The following is a 21,802-nucleotide window of genomic DNA, read 5'->3' on the forward strand; positions in this document are numbered from 1 at the left end:
TAGAGGCAGAAACCCTCACCACAAAAAATACTTGGATGTGCACTTGAAGTGCCGTAACCTGCAGGGCTATGGACCTAGAGCTGGAAAGTGGGATTACGCTGGATAGCTCATCGGCCGGCGCGGACACGATGGACCAAAATGGCCCCCTTCCGTGCCGTAAATTTCTATGATTCTATGATGATCGTCTTCTCAATACAATGTTGCCTCTGAGCAGAATTGTCAATACACCGGAAGTGGGAAATAAAAAATGGTGAAGAATCAAATCTCGTGCGATAAATGAACCAAACCACACAGAATTGAACAGAACGGATTATTTTAATTGATCATTTTTGATCCTTTACATTTAATGAACAGTTACAAAGCAACAACTTATAAATTGGCACAAATTGGTCCCCCCGATGACCTCTCAACGGAGTGCCAAGTGTAGGTTTATTCCTTGGCATGTGATGAGTTTGGTAATCTGACACATAGTTGACGGTAAAGCTGGGGGGGGGGGGGGGGGAGGGCAGTGCAATAAACCTCAGTACCCACAAACCAGGGTGCGGAGGGTGCATTTTGCCAGGATTTCTGCTCCTGATCGCCCCTGCCGCAGGACTGACCAATGTGGAAGTCTGGCCGCGACAGTACAGGACTGTGATGCCCCAATGATGGAATAGCTTCGTGACACACACTGCCCACACACTAGGAATGGAGGCAACTATCGCCTCTGGCAGGGGCACTTGAAAATTCAAGGGTATGCCACATTTCAAAACGGAACAGCAATGCCCGTTTCTCGAGCATTGCATCGTGAACTAACTGGGGAGTTTCGAGGTAGCCAAACCACAGGCTATTTCTCAATAAACTGGCTATTATTTCATCACACTCGCTAAACTCTTCCCGCTCAAAACGGACGGGCAGTGTAGACAGCACAGTACAAAATGAGGAACATCCTCAAAAAGCAAACCAAACAAAATAAGGGGTGGGGGTCAGAGGTGAACGTCAAGTCTAAACACAGTGGGCGCTACGGCAACAAGTCCACACAAAGTCAACAACTGCCTGAACGTCACATCACCGATGCTACATAAAACCACCAAGACACCTCTAGGTGTCTTGGTGGCTTTTGGACCAATTGTTCCTCTCCCTGCCCTCAATATTCTTGCCGATGAGAACAGCGTGGTGGCCAAGTTGAGACAGGTACGGGAGTCCCCCTCCTCCTTTGAATCACGTGGGGCTCTGACTGCACGCAGTCTAGTCCTCCAGCTCCAGGCCAAATTCACTGTACAAATCCCTGGTGGTGACCCCTCTGATTACTGCTGCAACAAAATTATGGAAAGGTGTCATTATAGTGCAAGACTGGGCACAGTAACACGGAGATCTCACCAGGAGTATACCTCCCAAGATCAGCCATGATCTTATTGAATGGTGCAGCAGGTTCGAGGGGCCATATGGCCTCCTCCTGCTCCTATTTCTTGTGTTCTTTTGTTCTCCTTCAATTATGATACATGTTAACTTACCTTTTTGTAAAATATTTACTTGTAGGAGCATATGTGTTATTAAAAGTTTGCCAGAGATTTCTCCTTGTTGGTGCTCAAGATGAGTGTTCTGGGGAATGAACTGTTCTCATTTCAGGCATCACAAACTCCTAGCTCAGGTGTACAACAATACATTGCATTTATATAAACACCTAGTAAAATCTCCCAAAGCGCTTCCCACGAGTGTTATCTAACAAAGTTGAGCCACATAAGGAGATATTCAGACAGGTGACAAAGGCATAGGTTTTAAGGAGCATCTTATAGGAGGCAATGGAGGTAGGGAGGCGGAGAGGTTTAGGCAGGGAGTTTCAGAGCTTGGGGCCCAGGCGGCTGAAGGCACGGCCACCAATGGAGGAATGATTAAATCCAGGAATACACATGAATTCAGAATTGGAGGAACGCAGAGATCTCGGAGGGTTGTAGGGCTGGAGGGGGTTACAGAGAAAGGGGGGGGCCGAGAACATGGACGGATTTGAAAACAAATTTTTAAAAAGGCGTTGCCAGACCGGGAGCCAACGTAGGTCAGTGAGCACAGGGGTGATGGATGAACGGGACTTGGTGCGAGTTAGGACATGGGCAGCAGAGTTTTGGATGAGTTCAAGTTTATATGGGGGTGGGGGGGGGTGGAAGATGAGAGGCCAGCCAGGAGTGCGTCGGAATCAAGTCTAGAGGTAACGAAAGACATGGATGAGGATTTCAGCAGCGGATGAGCTGAGGCAGGGACGGAGTCGACGATGTTACATAAGTGGAAGTAGGTAGTCTTTGTGACGGAGCGGAGATGTGGTCGGTAGCTAATTTCAGGGTCAAATAGGCCGCCACGGTTGGGTTAGGGTGAATGTTTCTAAGGCCTTGCTGTACGAAATTTGGTTGCTGCATTTCCTACATTACAACAGTGACTACATTTTAATTGCCGTTCTGGGATATCTTAAGGTTGTGAAGGGCGCTATATAAATGCAAGTCTTTGTTTTTATATTCTTCCGTATCATATACTGATCGAATTCCCTTCTAAATTTTATAATCTTTGCTTTAATGGCTAGTTGTGATACAGTACTCCATGTTCTAATCACTCCCGTGTGAAAAAGCATGTGCCTACATTCCAGTGATAATCCTCAGTCCATGTCCCCTTGTTAGTGAATCACCAATCAGTGGAAACACACTATTTACCCTTTCAAAACCTTTCATAGTTTTGACAAACTCTATTCACCTCTACTTAACTTCTTGAACCCAGTATTTCAGACTTTTTAATCGTAAAAAAGATAAAAGCAGCAATTTGCATGTATATTGCGCTTTTCAAAACTTCAGGACGTCCCAAAGTGCTTATGGTCAATTAAATGAGAGAGAAAATGCTGGAAATACTGAGCATAGCAGACAGCATCTGTGAAGAGAAACAGAGTTAACATTTCAGGTCGATGCCTTTTCGTCAGAACTAGAAAAAGTTACGAGCTGCAACAGTTTTTAAGCAAGTACAGAGACAGGGAAAGGGAAGAAAGAACAAAAGGGAAGGCCTGTGATTAAATATGATTAAAGGAGTGTTTAAATGGCAAAAGGGATGATGATGCAAGGTGACAGGAGGTAGTAATGCAACAAGGAAAGACAGAAAAGTACCTTTAAGGTATAGCCACTGTTGTAATGTAGGAAACATTACAAGCTGTGAAGGGCTTTTTGGACATGTGGAGGTCAGGAAAGGCATTGTATAAATGCAAGATCTTTCATTTTGTATTCAATAGCCTTATGTATAAAACCCAGAATCCCATTGGTACCATCATCATCATCATAGGCAGTCCCTCAGAATCGAGGAAGCCTTGCTACCACTCTTAAAATGAGTCCTTAGGTGGCTGAACGGTCCAAAATGAGCGCCGCAGTCCCTGTCACAGGTGGGACAGATAGTCATTGAGAGAAAAGGGTGGGTGGGACTGGTTTGCTGCACGCTCCTTCCGCTGCCTGCGCTTGTTTTCTGCATGCTCTCGGCGATGAGACTCGAGGTGCTCAGCGCTCTCCCGAATGCACTTCCTCCAATTAGGGCGATCTTTGGCCAGGGACTCCCAGGTGTCAGTGGGGATGTTGCACTTTATCAGGGAGGCTTTGAGGGTGTCCTTGTAACGTTTCCTCTGCCCACCTTTGGCTCGTTTGCTGTGAAGGAGTTCCGAGTAGAGCGCTTGCTTTGGGAGTCTCGTGTCTGGCATGCGAACGATGTGGCCTGCTCAGCGGAGCTGATCAAGTGTGGTCAGTGCTTCAATGCTGGGGATGTTGGCCTGGTCAAGGAGGCTAATCCTCCCAGGGGATTTGTAGGATCTTGCGGACCATTGGTACCAGAGAGTCTGGGGAACACCGGACAGATCAGCAATGTAATGTTGGCTACTCTCTCGTACTTGTGACCAGTTTCAGGGCAGCATTGGCTGGTGCTGGATGTAGGAACCTACAGTTGGCTGAGGAACGTGAGGAGACCCAAGAAAGGGAGACAGATAGAAAACCCAGCATCCGGCTAAAAATATTGATTAGTGGACTTTCCGACTGCTCACACAGAACATCCAGTTTTATTTTGATTGCATTCTTATCACTGAGTCAGAAGGTTGTTGGCTCAAGACCCGCCCCAAGAATTGTGCTTAAAATCTAGGCTGACATTCCCAGTGCAGTACTGAGGGAATGCTGCACTGCTGTCTTTCAAATGAGACTTTAAACCGAGGCCCTGTCTTCACTCTCATGTGGACGTAAAAGATCCCAAGGCATTATATCGAAGAAGAGCAGGGGAGTTCTCCCCGGTATCCTGGTCCAATATTTATCCCTCAACCAACATCACTAAAAATAGATTATCTGGTCATTATCACAGTGCTGTTTGTGGGAGCTTGCTGTGCGCAAACTGGCTACCATGTTTCCCTACATTGCAACAGTGACCACGCTTCATAATGTGCTTTGGAAGGTCCTGAGGACATGAAAGGCGCTATTTAAATGCAAGTCCTTTTCTTTGCTTTTACCAGCATTTAAGGCATTCTTACCGAGTTTTCCCAACAGTGTCTGGCCCACATCCTTGATGTCATTGTACTCGTGCAGCTGGTCAATGTGCTGGTCCAGCTCTTCCAGAGTATACCCTCTGCGGCAAGACACACACAGGAATTATCGGCACAGCCAAACCCTTTAGCAAAGCTCAATGCAGAATTGATCTCTATAATAGCTCAAGAGGGCCAACATATGTTATAATATGGTTACATCAAGAGACGTGTAATCAAATCATTCGTAATCAAGTTTACTCGCAGTTCCTTTTGGCTTGGTGGGTGAACATACCGCCCAGTGTGGTAACAAGGGGAAGAATAGAAGCATTGCATCTTATAGCACAGGAGACCATGTGGCCCATCGTGCTGGTGCGGGCCATTTAAAACTGAGATGAATCAGTGGAATTCTCTGCCCCAGAGAGCTGTGGAGGCTGGATCATTGAATATATTTAAGACGGAGATAGACAGATTTTTGAGCAATAAGGGAGTAAAGGGTTATGGGGAGCGGGCAGGGAAGTGGAGCTGAGTCCATGATCAGATCAGCCATGATCTTATTGAATGGCGGAACAGGCTCGAGGGGCCATATGGCTTTCTGATGTTTCTGCCCCAATGTTTTGCTTAAGTTTCCACCCCCTATCAGAACATAAAAATAGGAGCAGGAGTAGGCAATACGGCCACTCGAGCCCACTCCGCCATTTATTACGATCATGGCTGATCCGATCATGGACTTCCCCGCCCGCTCCACATAACCCCTTAATCCCTTATCGGTTAAGAAATTGTCCATTTATGTCTTAAATTTATTCAATGTCCCAGTTTCCACAGCTCTCTGAGGCAGCGAATTCCACAAATTTACAACCTTCTGAGAAGAAATTCCTCCTCATCTCAGTTTTAAATGGGCGGCTCCATTTTCTAAGATTATGCCCCCTAGTTCTAGTCTCCCCTATCAGTGGAAACATCCTCTCTGCATCCACCTTGTCATGCCCCCTCATAATTTTATATGTTTCGATAAGATCACTTCTCATCTGAATTCCAATGAGTAGAGGCCCAACCTACTCAACCTTTCCTCATAAGTCAACCCCCTCATCCCCGGAGTCAACCTAGTCAACCTTCTCTGAACTGCCTCCAAAGCAAGTATATCTCTTAAATATGGAAACCAAAACTGCACGCAGTATTTCAGGTGTGCCCTCACCAATACCTTTTATAGTTGTAGCAAGCCTTCCCTGCTTTTATACTCCATCCCCTTTGCAATAAAGGTCAAGATTCCATTGGCCTTCCTGATCACTTGCTGTACCTGCATACTAACCTTTTGTGTTTCATGTACAAGTACCCCCAGGTCCCGCTGTACTGCAGGACTTTGCAATTTTTCTCCATTTAAATAATAACTTGCTCTTTGATTTTTTTCTGCCAAAGTACATGACCTCACACTTTCCAACATTATACTCCATCTGCCAAATTTTTGCCCACTCACTTAGCCTGTCTATGTCCTTTTGCAGATTTTGTGTCCTTCTCACACATTGCTTTTCCTCCCATCTTTGTAGTGTCAGCAAACTTGGCTACGTTACACGCGGTCCCTTCTTCCAAGTCGTTAATATAGATTGTAAATAGTTGGGGTCCCAGCACTGATCCCTGCGGCACCCCACTAGTTATTGATTGCCAACCAGGGAATGAACCATTTATCCCGACTCTCTCTTTTCTGTTCGTTAGCCAATCCTCTATCCATGCTAAAAGATTACCCCCAATCCGGTGAACTTTTATCTTGTGCAGTAACCTTTTATGTGGCAGCTTGTCAAATGCCTTCTGGAAGTCCAAATATACCATATCCACTGGTTCCCCTTTATCCACCCTGTTCGTTACATCCGCAAAGAATTCCAGCAAATTTGTCAAACATGACTTAGAAAAACATAGAAACATAGAAAATAGGTGCAGGAGTAGGCCATTCGGCCCTTCTAGCCTGCACCGCCATTCAATTAGTTCATGGCTCAACATTCAACTTCAGTACCCCATTCCTGCTTTCTCGCCATACCCCTTGATCCCCCTAGTAGTAAGGACCTCATCTAACTCCTTTTTGAATATATTTAGTGAATTGGCCTCAACAACTTTCTGTGGTAGAGAATGCCACAGGTTCACCACTCTCTGGGTGAAGAAGTTCCTCCGCATCTCGGTCCTAAATGGCTTACCCCTTATCCTTAGACTGTGACCTCTGGTTCTGGACTTCCCCAACATTGGGAACATTCTTCCTGCATCTAACCTGTCTAACCCCGTCAGAATTTTAAATGTTTCTATGAGGTCCCCTCTCATTCTTCTGAACTCCAGTGAATACAAGCCCAGTTGATCCAGTCTTTCTTGATAGGTCAGTCCCGCCATCCCGGGAATCAGTCTGGTGAACCTTCGCTGCACTCTCTCAATAGCAAGAATGTCCTTCCTCAGGTTAGACCAAAACTGTACACAATACTCCAGGTGTTGTCTCACCAATGCCCTGTACAACTGTAGCAACACCTCCCTGCCCCTGTACTCAAATCCCCTTGCTATGAAGGCCAACATGCCATTTGCTTTCTTAACCGCCTGCTGCACCTGCATGCCAACCTTCAATGACTGATGTACCATGACACCCAGGTCTCTTTGCACCTCCCCTTTTCCTAATCTGTCACCATTCAGATAATAGTCTGTCTCTCTGTTTTTACCACCAAAGTGGATAACCTCACATTTATCCACATTATACTTCATCTGCCATGCATTTGCCCACTCACCTAACCTATCCAAGTTGCTCTGCAGCCTCACAGCATCCTACTCGCAGCTCACACTGCCACCCAACTTAGTGTCATCCGCAAATTTGGAGATACTACATTTAATCCCCTCATCTAAATCATTAATGTACAGTGTAAACAGCTGGGGCCCCAGCACAGAACCTTGCGGTACCCCACTAGTCACTGCCTGCCATTCTGAAAAGTACCCATTTACTCCTACTCTTTGCTTCCTGTCTGACAACCAGTTCTCAATCCACGTCAGCACACTACCCCCAATCCCATGTGCTTTAACTTTGCACATCAATCTCTTGTGTGGGACCTTGTCGAACGCCTTCTGAAAGTCCAAATATACCACATCAACTGGTTCTCCCTTGTCCACTCTACTGGAAACATCCTCAAAAAATTCCAGAAGATTTGTCAAGCATGATTTCCCTTTCACAAATCCATGCTGACTTGGACCCATCATGTCACCTCTTTCCAAATGCACTGCTATGACATCCTTAATAATTGATTCCATCATTTTACCCACTACCGATGTCAGGCTGACCGGTCTATAATTCCCTGCTTTCTCTCTCCCTCCTTTTTTAAAAAGTGGGGTTACATTGGCTACCCTCCACTCGATAGGAACTGAACCAGAGTCAATGGAATGTTGGAAAATGACTGTCAATGCATCCACTATTTCCAAGGTCACCTCCTTAAGTACTCTGGGATGCAGTCCATCAGGCCCTGGGGATTTATCGGCCTTCAATCCCATCAATTTCCCCAACACAATTTCCCGGCTAATAAGGATTTCCCTCAGTTCCTCCTCCTTACTAGACCCCCCCGACCCCTTTTATAACCGGAAGGTTGTTTGTGTCCTCCTTCGTGAATACCGAACCAAAGTACTTGTTCAATTGGTCCGCCATTTCTTTGTTCCCCGTTATGACTTCCCCTGATTCTGACTGTAGGGGACCTATGTTTGTCTTTACTAACCTTTTTCTCTTTACATATCTATAGAAAGTTTTGCAATCCGTCTTAATGTTCCCTGCAAGCTTCTTCTCATACTCCATTTCCCCTGCCCTAATCAAACCCTTTGTCCTCCTCTGCTGAATTCTAAATTTCTCCCAGTCCCCAGGTTCGCTGCTATTTCTGGCCAATTTGTATGCCACTTCCTTGGCTTTAATACTATCCCTGATTTCCCTTGATAGCCACGGTTGAGCCACCTTCCCTTTTTTATTTTTATGCCAGACAGGAATGTACAATTGTTGTAGTTCATCCATGCGGTCTCTAAATGTCTGCCATTGCCCATCCACAGTCAACCCCTTAAGTATCATTCGCCAATCTATCCCAGCCAATTCACACCTCATACCTTCAAAGTTAGCCTTCTTTAAGTTCTGGACCATGGTCTCTGAATTAACTGTTTCATTCTCCATCCTAATGCAGAATTCCACCATATTATGGTCACTCTTCCCCAAGGGGCCTCGCACAACGAGATTGCTAATTAATCCTCTCTCATTACATAACACCCAGTCTAAGATGGCCTACCCCCTAGTTGGTTCCTCGACATATTGGTCTAAAAAACCATCCCTTATGCACTCCAGGAAATCCTCCTCCACCGTATTGCTTCCAGTTTGGTTAGCCCAATCTATGTGCATATTAAAGTCACCCATTATAACTGCTGCACCTTTATTCTCCTTTATAAATCCATGCTGACTCTGCCTGACCGAATTTTGCTTTTCCAAATATCCTGCTACTGCCTCTTTAATAATGGACTCCAACATTTTCCCAACCACAGACATTAGGCTAACTGGTCTGTAGTTTCCTGCTTTTTGACTGTCTCCTTTTTTAAATAGGGTCGTTACATTTGCAGTTTTTCAATTTGCTGGGACCCCCCCAGAATCCAGGGAATTTTGGTAAATTACAACCACTGCATCCACTATCCCTGCCGTTACTTCTCTTAAGACCCTAGGATGCAAGCCATCAGGTCCAGGGGATTTATCCTCCTTTAGTCCCATTATCTTACTGAGTACCACCTCCTTAGTGATTGTGATTGTGTTAAGTTCCTCCCCCCCTATAGCCCCTTGACTATCCACTATTGGGATATTGTTCGTGCTCTCTACTCAGAGTTTCTGTCATCTCCATGTTCCCCATTACTAATTCCCTGGTCTTGTTCTCTAAGGGACCAACATTTACTTTAGCCACTCTTTTCCTTTTTATATAGCTATAGAAACTCTTGCTATCTGTTTTTATATTTCGTGCTAGTTTACTTTCATAGTCTATCTTTCCTTTCTTAATCATTTTTAGTCATTCTTAGCTGGCTTTTAAAAGCTTCCCAATCTTCTGTCCTCCCACTAGTTTTTGGCCACTTTGTATGCCCTTGTTTTTCATTGGATACTGTCCTTTATTTCTTTAGTTAGCCACAGATGGCTATCTTTTCTCTTACACCCTTTCCTCCTCACTGGAATATATTTTTCTTAAGAGTTGTGAAATATTTCCTTAAATGTACACCACTGTTCATCAACTGTCCCTGATTTTAATCTATTTTCCCAGTCCACTTTAGCCAAATCTACCCTCATAGTCTCCTTTATTTAAGGTTAGTGCGCTGGTTAGAGATCCAACTTTCTCACCCTCCATCTGAATTTGAAATTCAACCATGCTGTGATCACTCATTCCGAGGGGATCTTTTACTCGGAGATTGTTTATTAATCGTGTCTCATTACACAGGACCAGATCCAAGATAGCCTGGCCTCTGGTTGGTTCAGTTTTCTACTGCTCAAGGAACCCATCCCTTATGCACTCTATGAACTCCTCCTCAAGACTACCTTGACCAATTTGATTTGTCCAATCAATATGGAGGTTTAAAATCACCCATGATTATTGCGGTTCCCTTTTTCCTGGTTTATGCTCCGACCAACAGAGTTGCTACTGTTAGGGAGCCTATAGACTACACCCACCAGTGACTTTTTCCCCTTATTATTCCTTATCTCCACCCAAACTGTTTCAACATCCTGATCATTTGAGCCAATATAGTTTCAACTATTGCAGTGATTCCATCCTTTATTAACAGAGCTACCCCACTCCTTTTCCTTTCTGTCTGTCCTTCCGGATTGTCAAATACCTCTGAATATTTAATTCCCAGTCCTGGTCACCTTGCGACCATGTCTCTGTAATGGCTATCAAATCATACCCATTTGTATCTATTTGTGTTGTCAACTCATCTATTTTGTTACGAATGCTACGTGCATTTAGACAAAGTGCCTTTAAATTTGTTTTTTTTTACCCTTTTTTTCCTGCTTGTTTCCTCTCTCCGTCAAACTCACTTTCTTTATTTTTGCTTTCTAATTCCAGCTTTACTCCCCTCCCTACTGAATCTATTTTCAGGTTCCCATCCCCCTGCCAAGCTAGTTTAAACCCTCCCCAACGAGACTAGCAAACCCCCCCCCCTCCCCCCGCCACAACCCCGTGACGATATTGGTCCCGGTTCTGTTGAGGTGCAACCTGTCCGGCTTGTACAGGTCCCACCTCCTTCAGAAGTGGTCCCAATGCCTCAGGAAACTAAAGCCATCTCGCCTGCACCATCTTTCCAGCCATGTATTCATCTGCTCTATCCTCCTATTTCTGTACTCACTAGCTCGTGACACTGGGAGTAATCCGGAGATTGCTACTTTTGAGGTCTGCTTTTTAATCTCTCTCCTAGCTCCCTAAACTCTGCCTGCAGGACCTCATCCCTCTTTCTACCTATGTCATATGTTTCTGCCCTTATATATGCTGTTATGTTCTTATGTTCTATCCAATTAGTCCCACTCCCCCGCTGTTTCCCCATAGCCTTGCAAATGTTTCATTTTCAAGTAAAGATCAAAGAGTTCAGAAGAATGAGAGGTGATCTCATTGAAACATTCAAAATTATTACAGGGTCGACAGGGTAGATGCAGAGAGAATGTTTCCTGTGGCTGGGGAGTCCAGAACAGAGGTCACAGTCTCGGAATAAGCGGTCGGCCATTTAGGACTGAGATGAGGAGAAACTTCATCACTCAGAGGGTGGTGAATCTTTGGAGTTCTCTACCCAGGAGGGTTGTGGAGGCTCAGTCTTTGAGTATATTGAAGACAGAGATCGATAGATTTTTAGATATTAAGGAAATCAAGTGATATGCGGACAGTGCAGGAAAGGTCGAAGGTCAACCATGCTCTCATTGAATGGCAGAGCAGGCTCGAGAGGTCGAATGGCCTACTCCCGCTCCTAATTCTTATGTTCTTATTCTCTTTTGAAAGTTGCTATTGAATCTGCTTCCACCGCCCTTTCAGGAAGTGCATTCCAGATCATAACCACTCACTGCATCAGCCCCGGAGCCAAGTTTCACTTAGGCAGGAGGTCGATGGACGCATTTAAGATGGGGTCGAGGACAGCTCGGGTCTTTCCTCCCAATGAGGCTAATCCAACAAATTATTAAAATACAGTCAGTGTTACGTGACTAAACATGGCAGCCACGTAGCAACGACCCACAGAAGGCAGGCGAGATCAATAACCGGTCAGTCCCTTTGTGACACTTGCTACGACACTGTGGGAACATGTTGTCACGTAATATCCCACACAAATAAAATCCCAATCTCTGGGTGTGCCAGTGATCAGCACCACAGTCACACCAACTGCATCTGGGATGAGAGTTGGATTCGGGGCATCAGCCTTTTAATTCCAACTGTGCCAACCTACATTATGTGCTCCTGGAGCGGGGCTTGAACCTGCTGACTCAGAGGCCAGAGAGCTTCCCTGGAGTTTAGAATCACAGAAAGTTAACGTGCAGGAACTGCGAGCAAGTAGGAAAGCAAATGGTACGTTAGCTTTTGGTACAAAAGGGATTAGAGCACAAGAATGAAGAAGTCTTATTACAATTATACAGGGCATTGGTGAGGCCACACCCACACCTGGAGTACCATGTACAGTTCTGGTCTCCTTACCCAATGAAAGACATACTTGCCTTAGAGGGAGTGCAACAAAGGTTCACTAGACTGGATCCTGGAATGAGGGGATTGCCCCATGAGGAGAGATTGAATAGACTAGGCCTATATTCCCTGGAGTTTAGATGAATGAGAGGTGATCTAATTGAAACATATAAAATTCTTAAGGGGCTTGACATGGTTAATGCTGAGAAAATGATTCCCCTGGCTATGGAATCTTGAACATTGGGGCACAGTCCGAACACAAGAAATAGGAGCAGGAGTAGGCCATTTGGCTCTTCGAGCCTGCTCCGCCATTCAATAAGATCATGGTTGATCTGATTATGGATTCAGCTCCACTTCCCTGTCCACTCCCCATAACCCTTTATTCCCTTATCGTTCAATAATCTATCTATCTCCGCCTTAAATATATTCAGTGACCCAGCCTCCACAGCTCTCTGGGGCAGAGAATTCCATAGATTTACAACCCTCAGAGAAGAAATTCCTCCTCATCTCAGTTTTAAATGGGCGGCCCCTTGTTCTGAGACTATGCCCCTAGTTCTAGTCTCCCCTATCGGTGGAAACATCCTCTCTGCATCAACCTTGTCGAGTCCCCTCATCTTATGTTTCGTTAAGATCACCTCTCATTCTTCTGAACTCCAATGTGTATTGGCCTAACCTACTCAATCTATCTTCATAAGTTAACTCGCTCATCTCCAGAATCAACCTAGTGAACCTTCTCTGAACAGCCTCCAATGCAAGTATATCCTTCCTTAAATACAGAGACCCAACATTGTACGCAGTACTCTAGGTGCGGCCTCACCAATACCCTGTACAGTTGTAGCAGGACTTCTCTGCTTTTAAACTCCATCCTCCTTGCAATAAAGACCAACATTCCATTTGGCTTCCTGATTACTTGCTGTACTTGCAAACTAACATTTTGTGTTTCATGCACAAGGACCCCCCGATCTCTCTGTACTGCAGCATTTTGCAATTTTTCGCCATTTAAATAATAATGTGCTTTTCTATTTTTTCTGCCAAAGTGGATAACCTCACATTTTCCCACATTATACTCCATTTGCCAAATTTTTCCCCACTCACTCAGCCTGTCTATATCCCTTTGCAGATGTCTTCCTTCCTACTCACAATTTGCTCTCCCACCCATCTTTGTATCATCAGCAAACTTGGCTACATTACACTCGGTCCCTTCATCCAGGTCATTAATATAGATTGTAAATAATTGAGGCCCCAGAATTGATCCCTGTGGCACGCCACTAGTTATTGTTTACCGACTGGAAAATGACCCATTTATCCCATAAATCTAAGTATAAGGGGTCAGCCATTTAGGGCTGAGATGAAGAGAAATTTCTTTACTCAAAGGGTGCTGAATCTTTGGAATTCTCCACCCCAGAGGGCTGTGGATGATCAGTTATTGAGTATATTCCAGGCAGAGATCGACAAATGTTTGGGAATTAAGGGATATGGGGAAGGTGGTGTTGAGGTAGAAGATCAACCATAATCTTGTTGAAAGGTGGCGCAGGGTCGAAGGGCCAAATGGCCTACGCCTGCAACTATTTCTTATGTTCACTGAGCCAAGATTTGAAACAAATTTTCAATTTTCACCTCTCCTCCCGCTAACTCATTCTGGAGGTACAGTTCCACATTTGTTTCTTTCCCCTGTGGTACTTTGCTCAAATAGCTATTCTTTCATGTGCAAGCCGAAGCAGTGAATATCAGACTGTTTGACTCACTGTGGAGGGCATTAAAATCATGCCCGAGCCTATCTTCAACCAATATCCATCAATATGTAATTTCCTTCAAGGTGGATCAGGACCAGCAACGCCAGCTGATTTATCCTCTTCCTCAAGTCTATGAGTGCTAAGATCAAATCTAGAGCCTCCGACTGCCTTTCAGTCAAAGCTGGGAACCTCCTGGTCTGGAAGGGCAAGTACTACACTGGGCAATTAATTCACTCCATGAAGTGGCTCAGTTGGCAACACTCTCACCTCCAAGACATGAGCACAAAAAAATCTAGACTGACACTCCCAAGTGCAGTACTGAGGGAGAGCTGCACTGTCGGAGGTGTTGTCTTTCAGATGAAAAGATAAACCGAGGCCCGGTCTGCTCTCTCAGGTGGACATAAAAGATCTCAGGGTATTATTTCGATGAAGAGCAGGGGAGTTATCCCCGGTGTCCTGGGGCCAATATTTATCGCTCAATCAACATCACTAAAACAGATTATCTGGTCATTATCACATTAGCTGCTGCGTTTCCTACAGTGACTACACTTCAAAAAGTACTTAATTTGCTGTAAAGCGCTTTGGGACGACCCCAGGTTGCGAAAGGGGCTGTAGATATGCAAGTCTTTCTTTCTTTGAAGCAAAACAAATAATATAAAATGCTTCATAGAAACATAGAAAATAGGTGCAGGAGCAGGCCATTCGGCCCTTCGAGCCTGCACCACCATTCAATATGATCATGGCTGATCATGCAACTTCAGTACCCAACTCCTGCCTTCTCTCCATACCCCCTGATCCCTTTAGCCATAAGGGTCACATCTAACTCCCTTTTGAATATATCCAATGAACTGGACTCAACAACTTTTTGTGGTAGAGAATTCCATAGGTTCACAATTCTCTGGGTGAAAAAGTTTCTCCTCATCTCGGTCCTAAATGGCTTACCCCTTATCCTTAGACTGTGACCCCTGGTTCTGGACTTCCCCAACATCGGAAACATTCTTCCTGCATCTAACCTGTCCAATCCCATCAGAATTTTATATGCTTCTTTGAGATCCCCTCTCATTCTTCTAAATTCCAGTGAATATAAACCTAGTCGATCCATGGGACACATCTCGGGTTAAGCGGTCGGTATTCACAGTCCTGACCATGAGAATTAACTTCTCCTTTAAAAGGGATCCGTTAGAAGTGCAAAATGCTTCGATATATATATGGCATGATATGAATAACATTACATCATTATTAATGACAATGCTCCTTAAATAATTAGCAGGTTGATTCTGCATTTATTCAGATTTTGGTTGACTGCGTATCAAACCTGCGGGTAATGCAGGCGAACCACACACTTACTGCGAGATCAGTCCTGCAATCTGTTGGTCGAGATCTTCGCATCTCTTCTTCAGATCTCCAAGGTCAATTCGGAGACCAGCAGAATCGAGCTCAGTGCCCTGGGAGGTCCTTCGTGACTGTAGGACGGAGAGAAGTCCGTGTCAGCAAGATGAAAATAGTTATGTATGCTAAAAAATGGTCTATTACAAATATATACACTGCAATGGATTGCTCAAGGACGTGTCTATTCCTTATATTTTTGCGCATGCACACATCCCCACGAGAGCATATTTAATTACTTACTGGGGGTTTAAAGCTTGCATTCATTTTTCTGGATGGTCCAACTGGTGTCCTGTGAATAAAAAGGAAAAGAAAATTCAGGGCTATGGGGAAAGGGCGGGGGAGTGGGACTAGCTGAAGTGCTCTTGCAGAGAGCCGGCATGGGCTCGACGGGCCGAATGGCCTCCTCCTGTGCTATAACCGTTCTATGATGCTATGAGGAAGACCATCTTGGCTCGTCCATCCAGAAAGACCTTGTGCTTCCCCGTCCCATCAAAGCATCCAACTCTTTCTTAAATGATTGAGGGTTGCTGCCTTCTCTACCCTACTTGTAAGTCTATTCCAAGATCATGGTCACTGGTTTGTGACTTGTCCATTGCCAGTTTGAACCTGTGCTCCCCTATCCTGCTGCCATGGTTTAGACTGTAGTGTTCTGGATTTACATTGTCTATACATTGAAAATGGTTTCGACAATCAGGATATATCACCTATGACTTAATTTCAAAGCCATGTGTAAATGTCTTTCCTCTTAGGCCAGTCCTCTGTTTCAAGGTTACTGGATAATTATGGATAAGGCCATTCAGCTCATCTTAGTTCTTCTATTCAGAATGACCATAAAGTCCTTCCAAAGCAGCATCTAATTGGTTCTTAATCGATTCAAGAGTTTGAATCTCCACTACTCCGTCCATTCCACATGTTGGTCACTTTGTGTGTGAACTGGAGTTTCTTCACGTCAGTCCTAAATTTGCATTTTGCGAGTTTGAATCTGAGTCCCCTTGTCCAACACTCTCAATTTAATTTGATGTAGATTTTCCAGTTTCACCTTTTCATCCTATGTGCTATCTCATATAATTCTGGAAGATTATCTCTCAGCTGCCTCCTTTCAAGATTGGGAGACCCAAATTTCCCCAGTTCTTCCTCACATCAGACATCTAATACTAGGTACTCATGACTCTTCCCACCACTGGTTCCAATATTTGAATATCTGACGTGTCTCACTGGAGGCAGAACTCGAGGCGAGATCTGACTAGAACTCTGTGTGGTTTGATCACAACTTCAATGACTTTAATTCCACTGTTTTGGCTATGTAGTGCAACATTTTACTGATCTCTGCGCAGCATTGGCTGGACATGTACAGTGTTGCCTACTTCAATTCATGTCCTGAAGGTTCAATAATGTCCTGTAGAGAAGGAAATCTGCAGTCCTTACCCGTTCTGGCCTATATGTGACTCCAGAGCCACAGCAACGTGCGTGACTCTTAACTGCCCTCTGAAATGGCCTAGAAAGCCACTCAGGTGAATAAGGCAGCTCACCACCTCCTTCTCAAGGGCAATTAGGGATGGACAATAAATGCTGTCCTCGCCAAGGACACCCACATCCCATGAATGAATAAAAAACCCACCAATCAACGCAACATTTCTCATCAAAAATACCCAACAAAACAAACATAATCCGGTAATGCCAGTGGTGCTCGTAAGTCATGCGATTACAAAGCTGGTCTACTGATGTGTATCCCTGCATCCTGTGAGCTGTCTTCATGTAAGTTGTCATTTGAGTGATAGGTTAACACTTTAATGAAGACAAGTCAAGTCATCAAACAATACAGCTGCCAATACTATCACAGTATGACATAGCACAGAAGGAGGCCATTCGGCCCATCGTACCTGTGCTGGCTCTTTGAAAGAGCGATCCAATTAGTCCCACTCCCCTTACAAAACAAATCCATTAATACATCACTTGCTATATAATGTCTTAAAATATTAAATATTAAAGTTTTGGGGAATCTAACATCGTTGATGTTATCTTAAAACATGGAGTTGTCTAAAATTCCCCGAAAGATATCCAAACTCTCAATAAACAGCACTAGAACAGTTTTGATAGAGTAAATAAGGAGAAACTGTCTCCAGTGGCAGTGGGGTTGGTAATCAGAGGACACAGATTTAAGGTGATTGAAAAAGAACCAGAGGCGACAGTTATTATTATTATAGTCATAACGGCACAGAAGGTGGCCATTCAGCCCATCGAGTCCATGCCGGTGAGGAAATATTTTTTGTGTAGCGAGTTAAGATAATCTGGAACACACAGCCTGAAAGGGGAGTGGAAGCAGATTCAATAGCAGCTTTCAAACGTGAATTAAGAGTGCTGTAGGGAAAGAGCAGGGGAGTGGGACTAATTGGATCGCTCTTTCAAAGAGCTGGCTCAAGTACGATGGGCCAAATGGCCTCCTTCTGCGCTGTATCATACTGTGATAGTATTGACAGCTGTATTGTTTGATGACTTGACTTGTCTTCATTAAAGCGTTAACATATCACTCAAATAACAACTTACATGATGACGACAGCTCACAGGATGTGGGGATACACATCAGTAGACCAGCTTTGCAAAACAAACCACCTGCAGCATTAATCGCGTGACTTACGGGCACCACTGGCATAAGCGAGTTATGGCAGCTGCACGAATGGCAAACCTCAGCTATACAGACTAGGAAATTCCCAGCTCCAATCCCTGCCCTGTGCTGTGCTAAGTGAGCCGATTCTGGCCATAGTGGGAGATAAATATCAGTTGAAGGCATTGGGTTGCAGACAAACATTGCCTACTGGAATATTTCTCCAACAGATCTGTCTCGTCACACGTCTTCAGTCCAGTGTCAGCCGCGGCTCAATTGGCAGCACTCTTGCCTCAGTCCAAAGTTTGTGGGTTCACGTCCCACTCCGGTATGCAATCCAGGCCGACACCTCAGTACATTACTGAGGGAGCGCTGCACTATAAGTGCCATATTTCAGCTGAGACATGAAACCAAGTCTACCCTCTCAGGTAGACGTGAATGATCTCATGGCATTATTTGAAGAAGAGCAAGTGCGTTCTCCTCGAGGTCCTCTCCTAGCCAATATTTATCAACCAACCTCACTAAACATATTTTCTCATCATTGCTGTTTGTGGGAGCTTGCTGTGTACAAATTGGCTGCTGCATTTCCCTACATTACAATAGTGACTGCACATCAAAAAGTATTTCATTGGTTGTTAAACACTTCGGGACTGCCCGAGGTAGTGAAAGGCGCTATGTAAATGCAAGTCTTTCTTTCTCTTCACCCCTAGGCCTTTCTGGTGATGTCGCTGCTCGATTGCATTGGAGATACAACTTGGGACAAACCCAACTTCACACTAATTGCTGGTGAATGAATACTTTCATACCAATAAGGAAAGCTTGGAGCCCCAGATTTCACAAAGCACTTCACAGGCACTGAATTACTTGAAAGTTTAGTGGCATCCTGTAATCAACACACAACAGAGTTATACAAAAGGAGGGGAGGGGACTGCAGTTACTGGAAATCTGAAACAAGGAAGGAAAAAGTAAACATGCAGGTCAGTTGATGTTTCTGCCTTGTCCAAAGCCCACTGCGAGACTTTGAATATCATCTGTATCCAACAACAACTTGTATTTATATAGCGCTTTTCGAAGACCAGGCCCTCAAATCTGCCACCAAGCTCATGGTCTACAGGGCTGTTGCGATACCCGCACTCCTGTATGACTCACAGACGTGGACCATATACAGTAGACACCTCAAATCGCTCGAGAAATACCAACAATGTCTCCGCAAAATCCTGCAAATCCCCTGGGAGGATAGACGCACCAACGTTAGCGTCTTCGACCAGGCCAACATCCCCAGCATCGAAGCACTGACCACACTCGACCAGCTCCACTGGGCAGGCCAGATAGTTCACATGCCTGACACGAGACTCCCAAAGCAAGCACTCTACTCGGAACTCCTACATAGCAAGCGAGCCCCAGGTGGCAGAGGAAACGTTTCAAGTTCACCCTCAAAGCCTCCTTGATAAAATGCAACATCCCCACCGACAGCTGGGAGTCCCTGGCCAAAGACCACCCTAAGTGGAGGAAGTGCATCCGGGAGGGCGCTGAGCACCTCGAGTCTCGTCGCCGGGAGCAAGCAGAAAACAAGCGCAGGCAGAAGGAGCGTGCGGCAAACCAGACTCCCCACCCAGCCTTTCCTCCAACGGCTGTCTGTCCCACCTGTGACAGAGACTGTAATTCCTGTATTGGACTGTTCAGTCTCCCAAAAACTCATTTTTAGAGTGGAAGAAAGTCTTCCTCAATTTCAAGGGACTGCCTATGATGATGATGAACATAGTAAAAAATCCCAAGGCGTTTTACAGGAGCGTCATCAAACAAAATGTGACACTGAGCCACATAAGGAGATATTAGGACAGTTATCAAAGAAGTAGGTTTTAAGGAGCATTTTAAAGGATGAGAGGGGTAGAGAGGCGGAGAGGTTGAGGGAGGGAATTCCAGAGCTTAGGGCCCAGGCAGCTGGAAGCCTGTCGTGGAGCGATGAAAATCGGGGATTCTCAAGAGGCCAGAATTAGAGGAGCGCAGAGATCTCAGAGGGTGTGGGACTGGAGGAGGTACAGATTGGGGCGGGTGGGAGGGTTAAGGAGGCCATGGAGGGAATTGGAAACGTTTATTAGTCTGTTATCCCCATAGATTCTGCAATAAAACTTCAGCCAAACTTCACTGCCCCTTTAATGAATTACCCAGATTTGTAAACTTCTGCACCGGATTCTCAATGTTAGTAACAAGTGTCCCTTTGCTTTGTTGCAAACTGCTGCCCCCTTTTTTGATATTTTGCTGCAATCCCTCCTCGTTTCCAAACCCGGAGACTGACAGACCTCCTGAGGGAGCAGCCCGGGGTCCCTCTGCCCTCGCTGCTCCCGGGGATCCGGGTACAGAGCGGTCCCGGTCCCAGCACCCTGGGGGAAGGAGGGCTGAGCCCCGCCACTGGAGCTCCTTGTTCCGCAGCCGCGTCCATTGCCAGCGCTCCAGGGCCGCGTTCCACTTGCTGCCACCAACTTCCGCACATGTGACAGGCAACAGCCAATCCCACATACTGAGCTTTGCTACATTTGCCGTTTCATTTTTCCCTGAACTTTTGGACTTAGAGTTATAAATGTGTGTGTGCATGTATTTCAAAATAACACATTTCAAAATTCCAAAAGATGATGATGACATTTACAAATCTAAGTCCAAAAGTTCCGGGAAAAATGAAACACCATATATATATATAAATATGTGTGTGTATATTAAATATGTGTCTATATATATATAAAATATGTGTCTGTGTATGTATATATTTATATAAAATATGTGTCTGTGTGTGTGTATATATATAAATATATATACACACATTTATAAATCTTTTGGACTTAGATTTATAAACGTGTGTATATATGTGTGTGTGTGTATTCCTTTTTTTAGCAGTATATGTTCTACATGCAGAGAGATTTACTCTGGCAATAAAATACAAATTGCACGAGAGTCAATTTCAAATGCAAGGGACAATCGTGGCTTAAATGCCGAGTCTTATATCAGGCAGTTGCCCACTGGAAGATAAGTATGAGAGGCACAACCAATAAAACTGTAACTTAACAAAAAATGTAAAGAAAACGTAACAAATTAAATTAAAATACCATTCCTTGGGGCAATGATGCACTCCGATCCCTCCGGTGCCCACCGGTTGCGGGAGGCCTCGAGCATGCAGGTGGACACCGCGCGCTCCATCTCCAGGGACACTTGGGGCATGACGTAGCCATGGAAGAGAGGCAGGCAGTTGGGCCTGTTGATCACCACCTTGACCAGGCCCAGGAGCAGTCTTGCGAGGAGGTCCTCTGATCTGCCCACTCCACCCCCCGCATCGGGTGAACAAATATCAGGAGCGTGGGACTGAAGTGCAACCAAAAATCGAGGAGCAGCCCCTTCAAGTAATGGAAGAGGGGCTGCTACTTCTCACACACAACGTAAAATGCCACATTTCCTACATTATAATAGTGACTAAACTCCAAAAGTACCTTATTGGCTGAAAAGTGCTTTGAGACGTCCGGTGGTCATGAAAGGCGCTACATAAATTCAATTAATTCTTTCTTTCTTTCTTTCTTTCTCTCTTTCTCTCTTTCTCTCTTTCTTTCTTTCTCTCTTTTTTCTTTCTTTCTCTCTTTCTCTCTTTCTTTCTCTCTTTCTTTCTTTCTCTCTTTCTTTCTTTCTTTCTTTCTCTCTTTCTTTCTTTCTTTCTCTCTCTCTTTTTTTCTCTCTCTCTTTCTTTCTCTCTTTCTTTCTTTCTCTCTTTCTTTCTTTCTTTCTCTCTTTCTCTCTTTCTCTCTTTCTTTCTTTCTCTCTTTCTCTCTTTCTCTCTCTCTTTCTTTCTTTCTTTCTTTCTTTCTTTCTCTCTTTCTCTCTCTCTTTCTTTCTCTCTTTCTTTCTTTCTTTCTTTCTTTCTTTCTTTCTTTCTTTCTTT

General features: G+C 44.7%; 1 protein-coding gene across 2 annotated transcripts; it reads right to left on the bottom strand.

Moving 5' to 3' along the window:
- Window positions 1-296: 296 nt before the first annotated feature.
- swi5 (SWI5 homologous recombination repair protein) lies at window positions 297-20,361 on the bottom strand. Of its 2 annotated transcripts, none has more exons than XM_070864037.1 (5): window positions 20,184-20,361; window positions 15,522-15,570; window positions 15,240-15,355; window positions 4,505-4,599; window positions 297-1,289 (listed from the first exon to the last, which is right to left on the bottom strand). In XM_070864037.1, the coding sequence occupies exons 1-5, from the start codon at window positions 20,321-20,323 to the stop codon at window positions 1,228-1,230; spliced, it is 462 nt and encodes a 153-aa protein (XP_070720138.1). In that variant the 5' UTR covers window positions 20,324-20,361; the 3' UTR covers window positions 297-1,227. The 2 variants fall into 2 exon arrangements, with proteins under 2 accessions (XP_070720138.1, XP_070720137.1); XM_070864036.1 differs by having other exon boundaries at window positions 297-1,292.
- Between the last annotated feature and the right edge of the window lie 1,441 nt (window positions 20,362-21,802).

Source organism: Pristiophorus japonicus, chromosome 21, assembly GCF_044704955.1.
Source record: "Pristiophorus japonicus isolate sPriJap1 chromosome 21, sPriJap1.hap1, whole genome shotgun sequence".
Taxonomy (NCBI): domain Eukaryota; kingdom Metazoa; phylum Chordata; class Chondrichthyes; family Pristiophoridae; genus Pristiophorus; species Pristiophorus japonicus.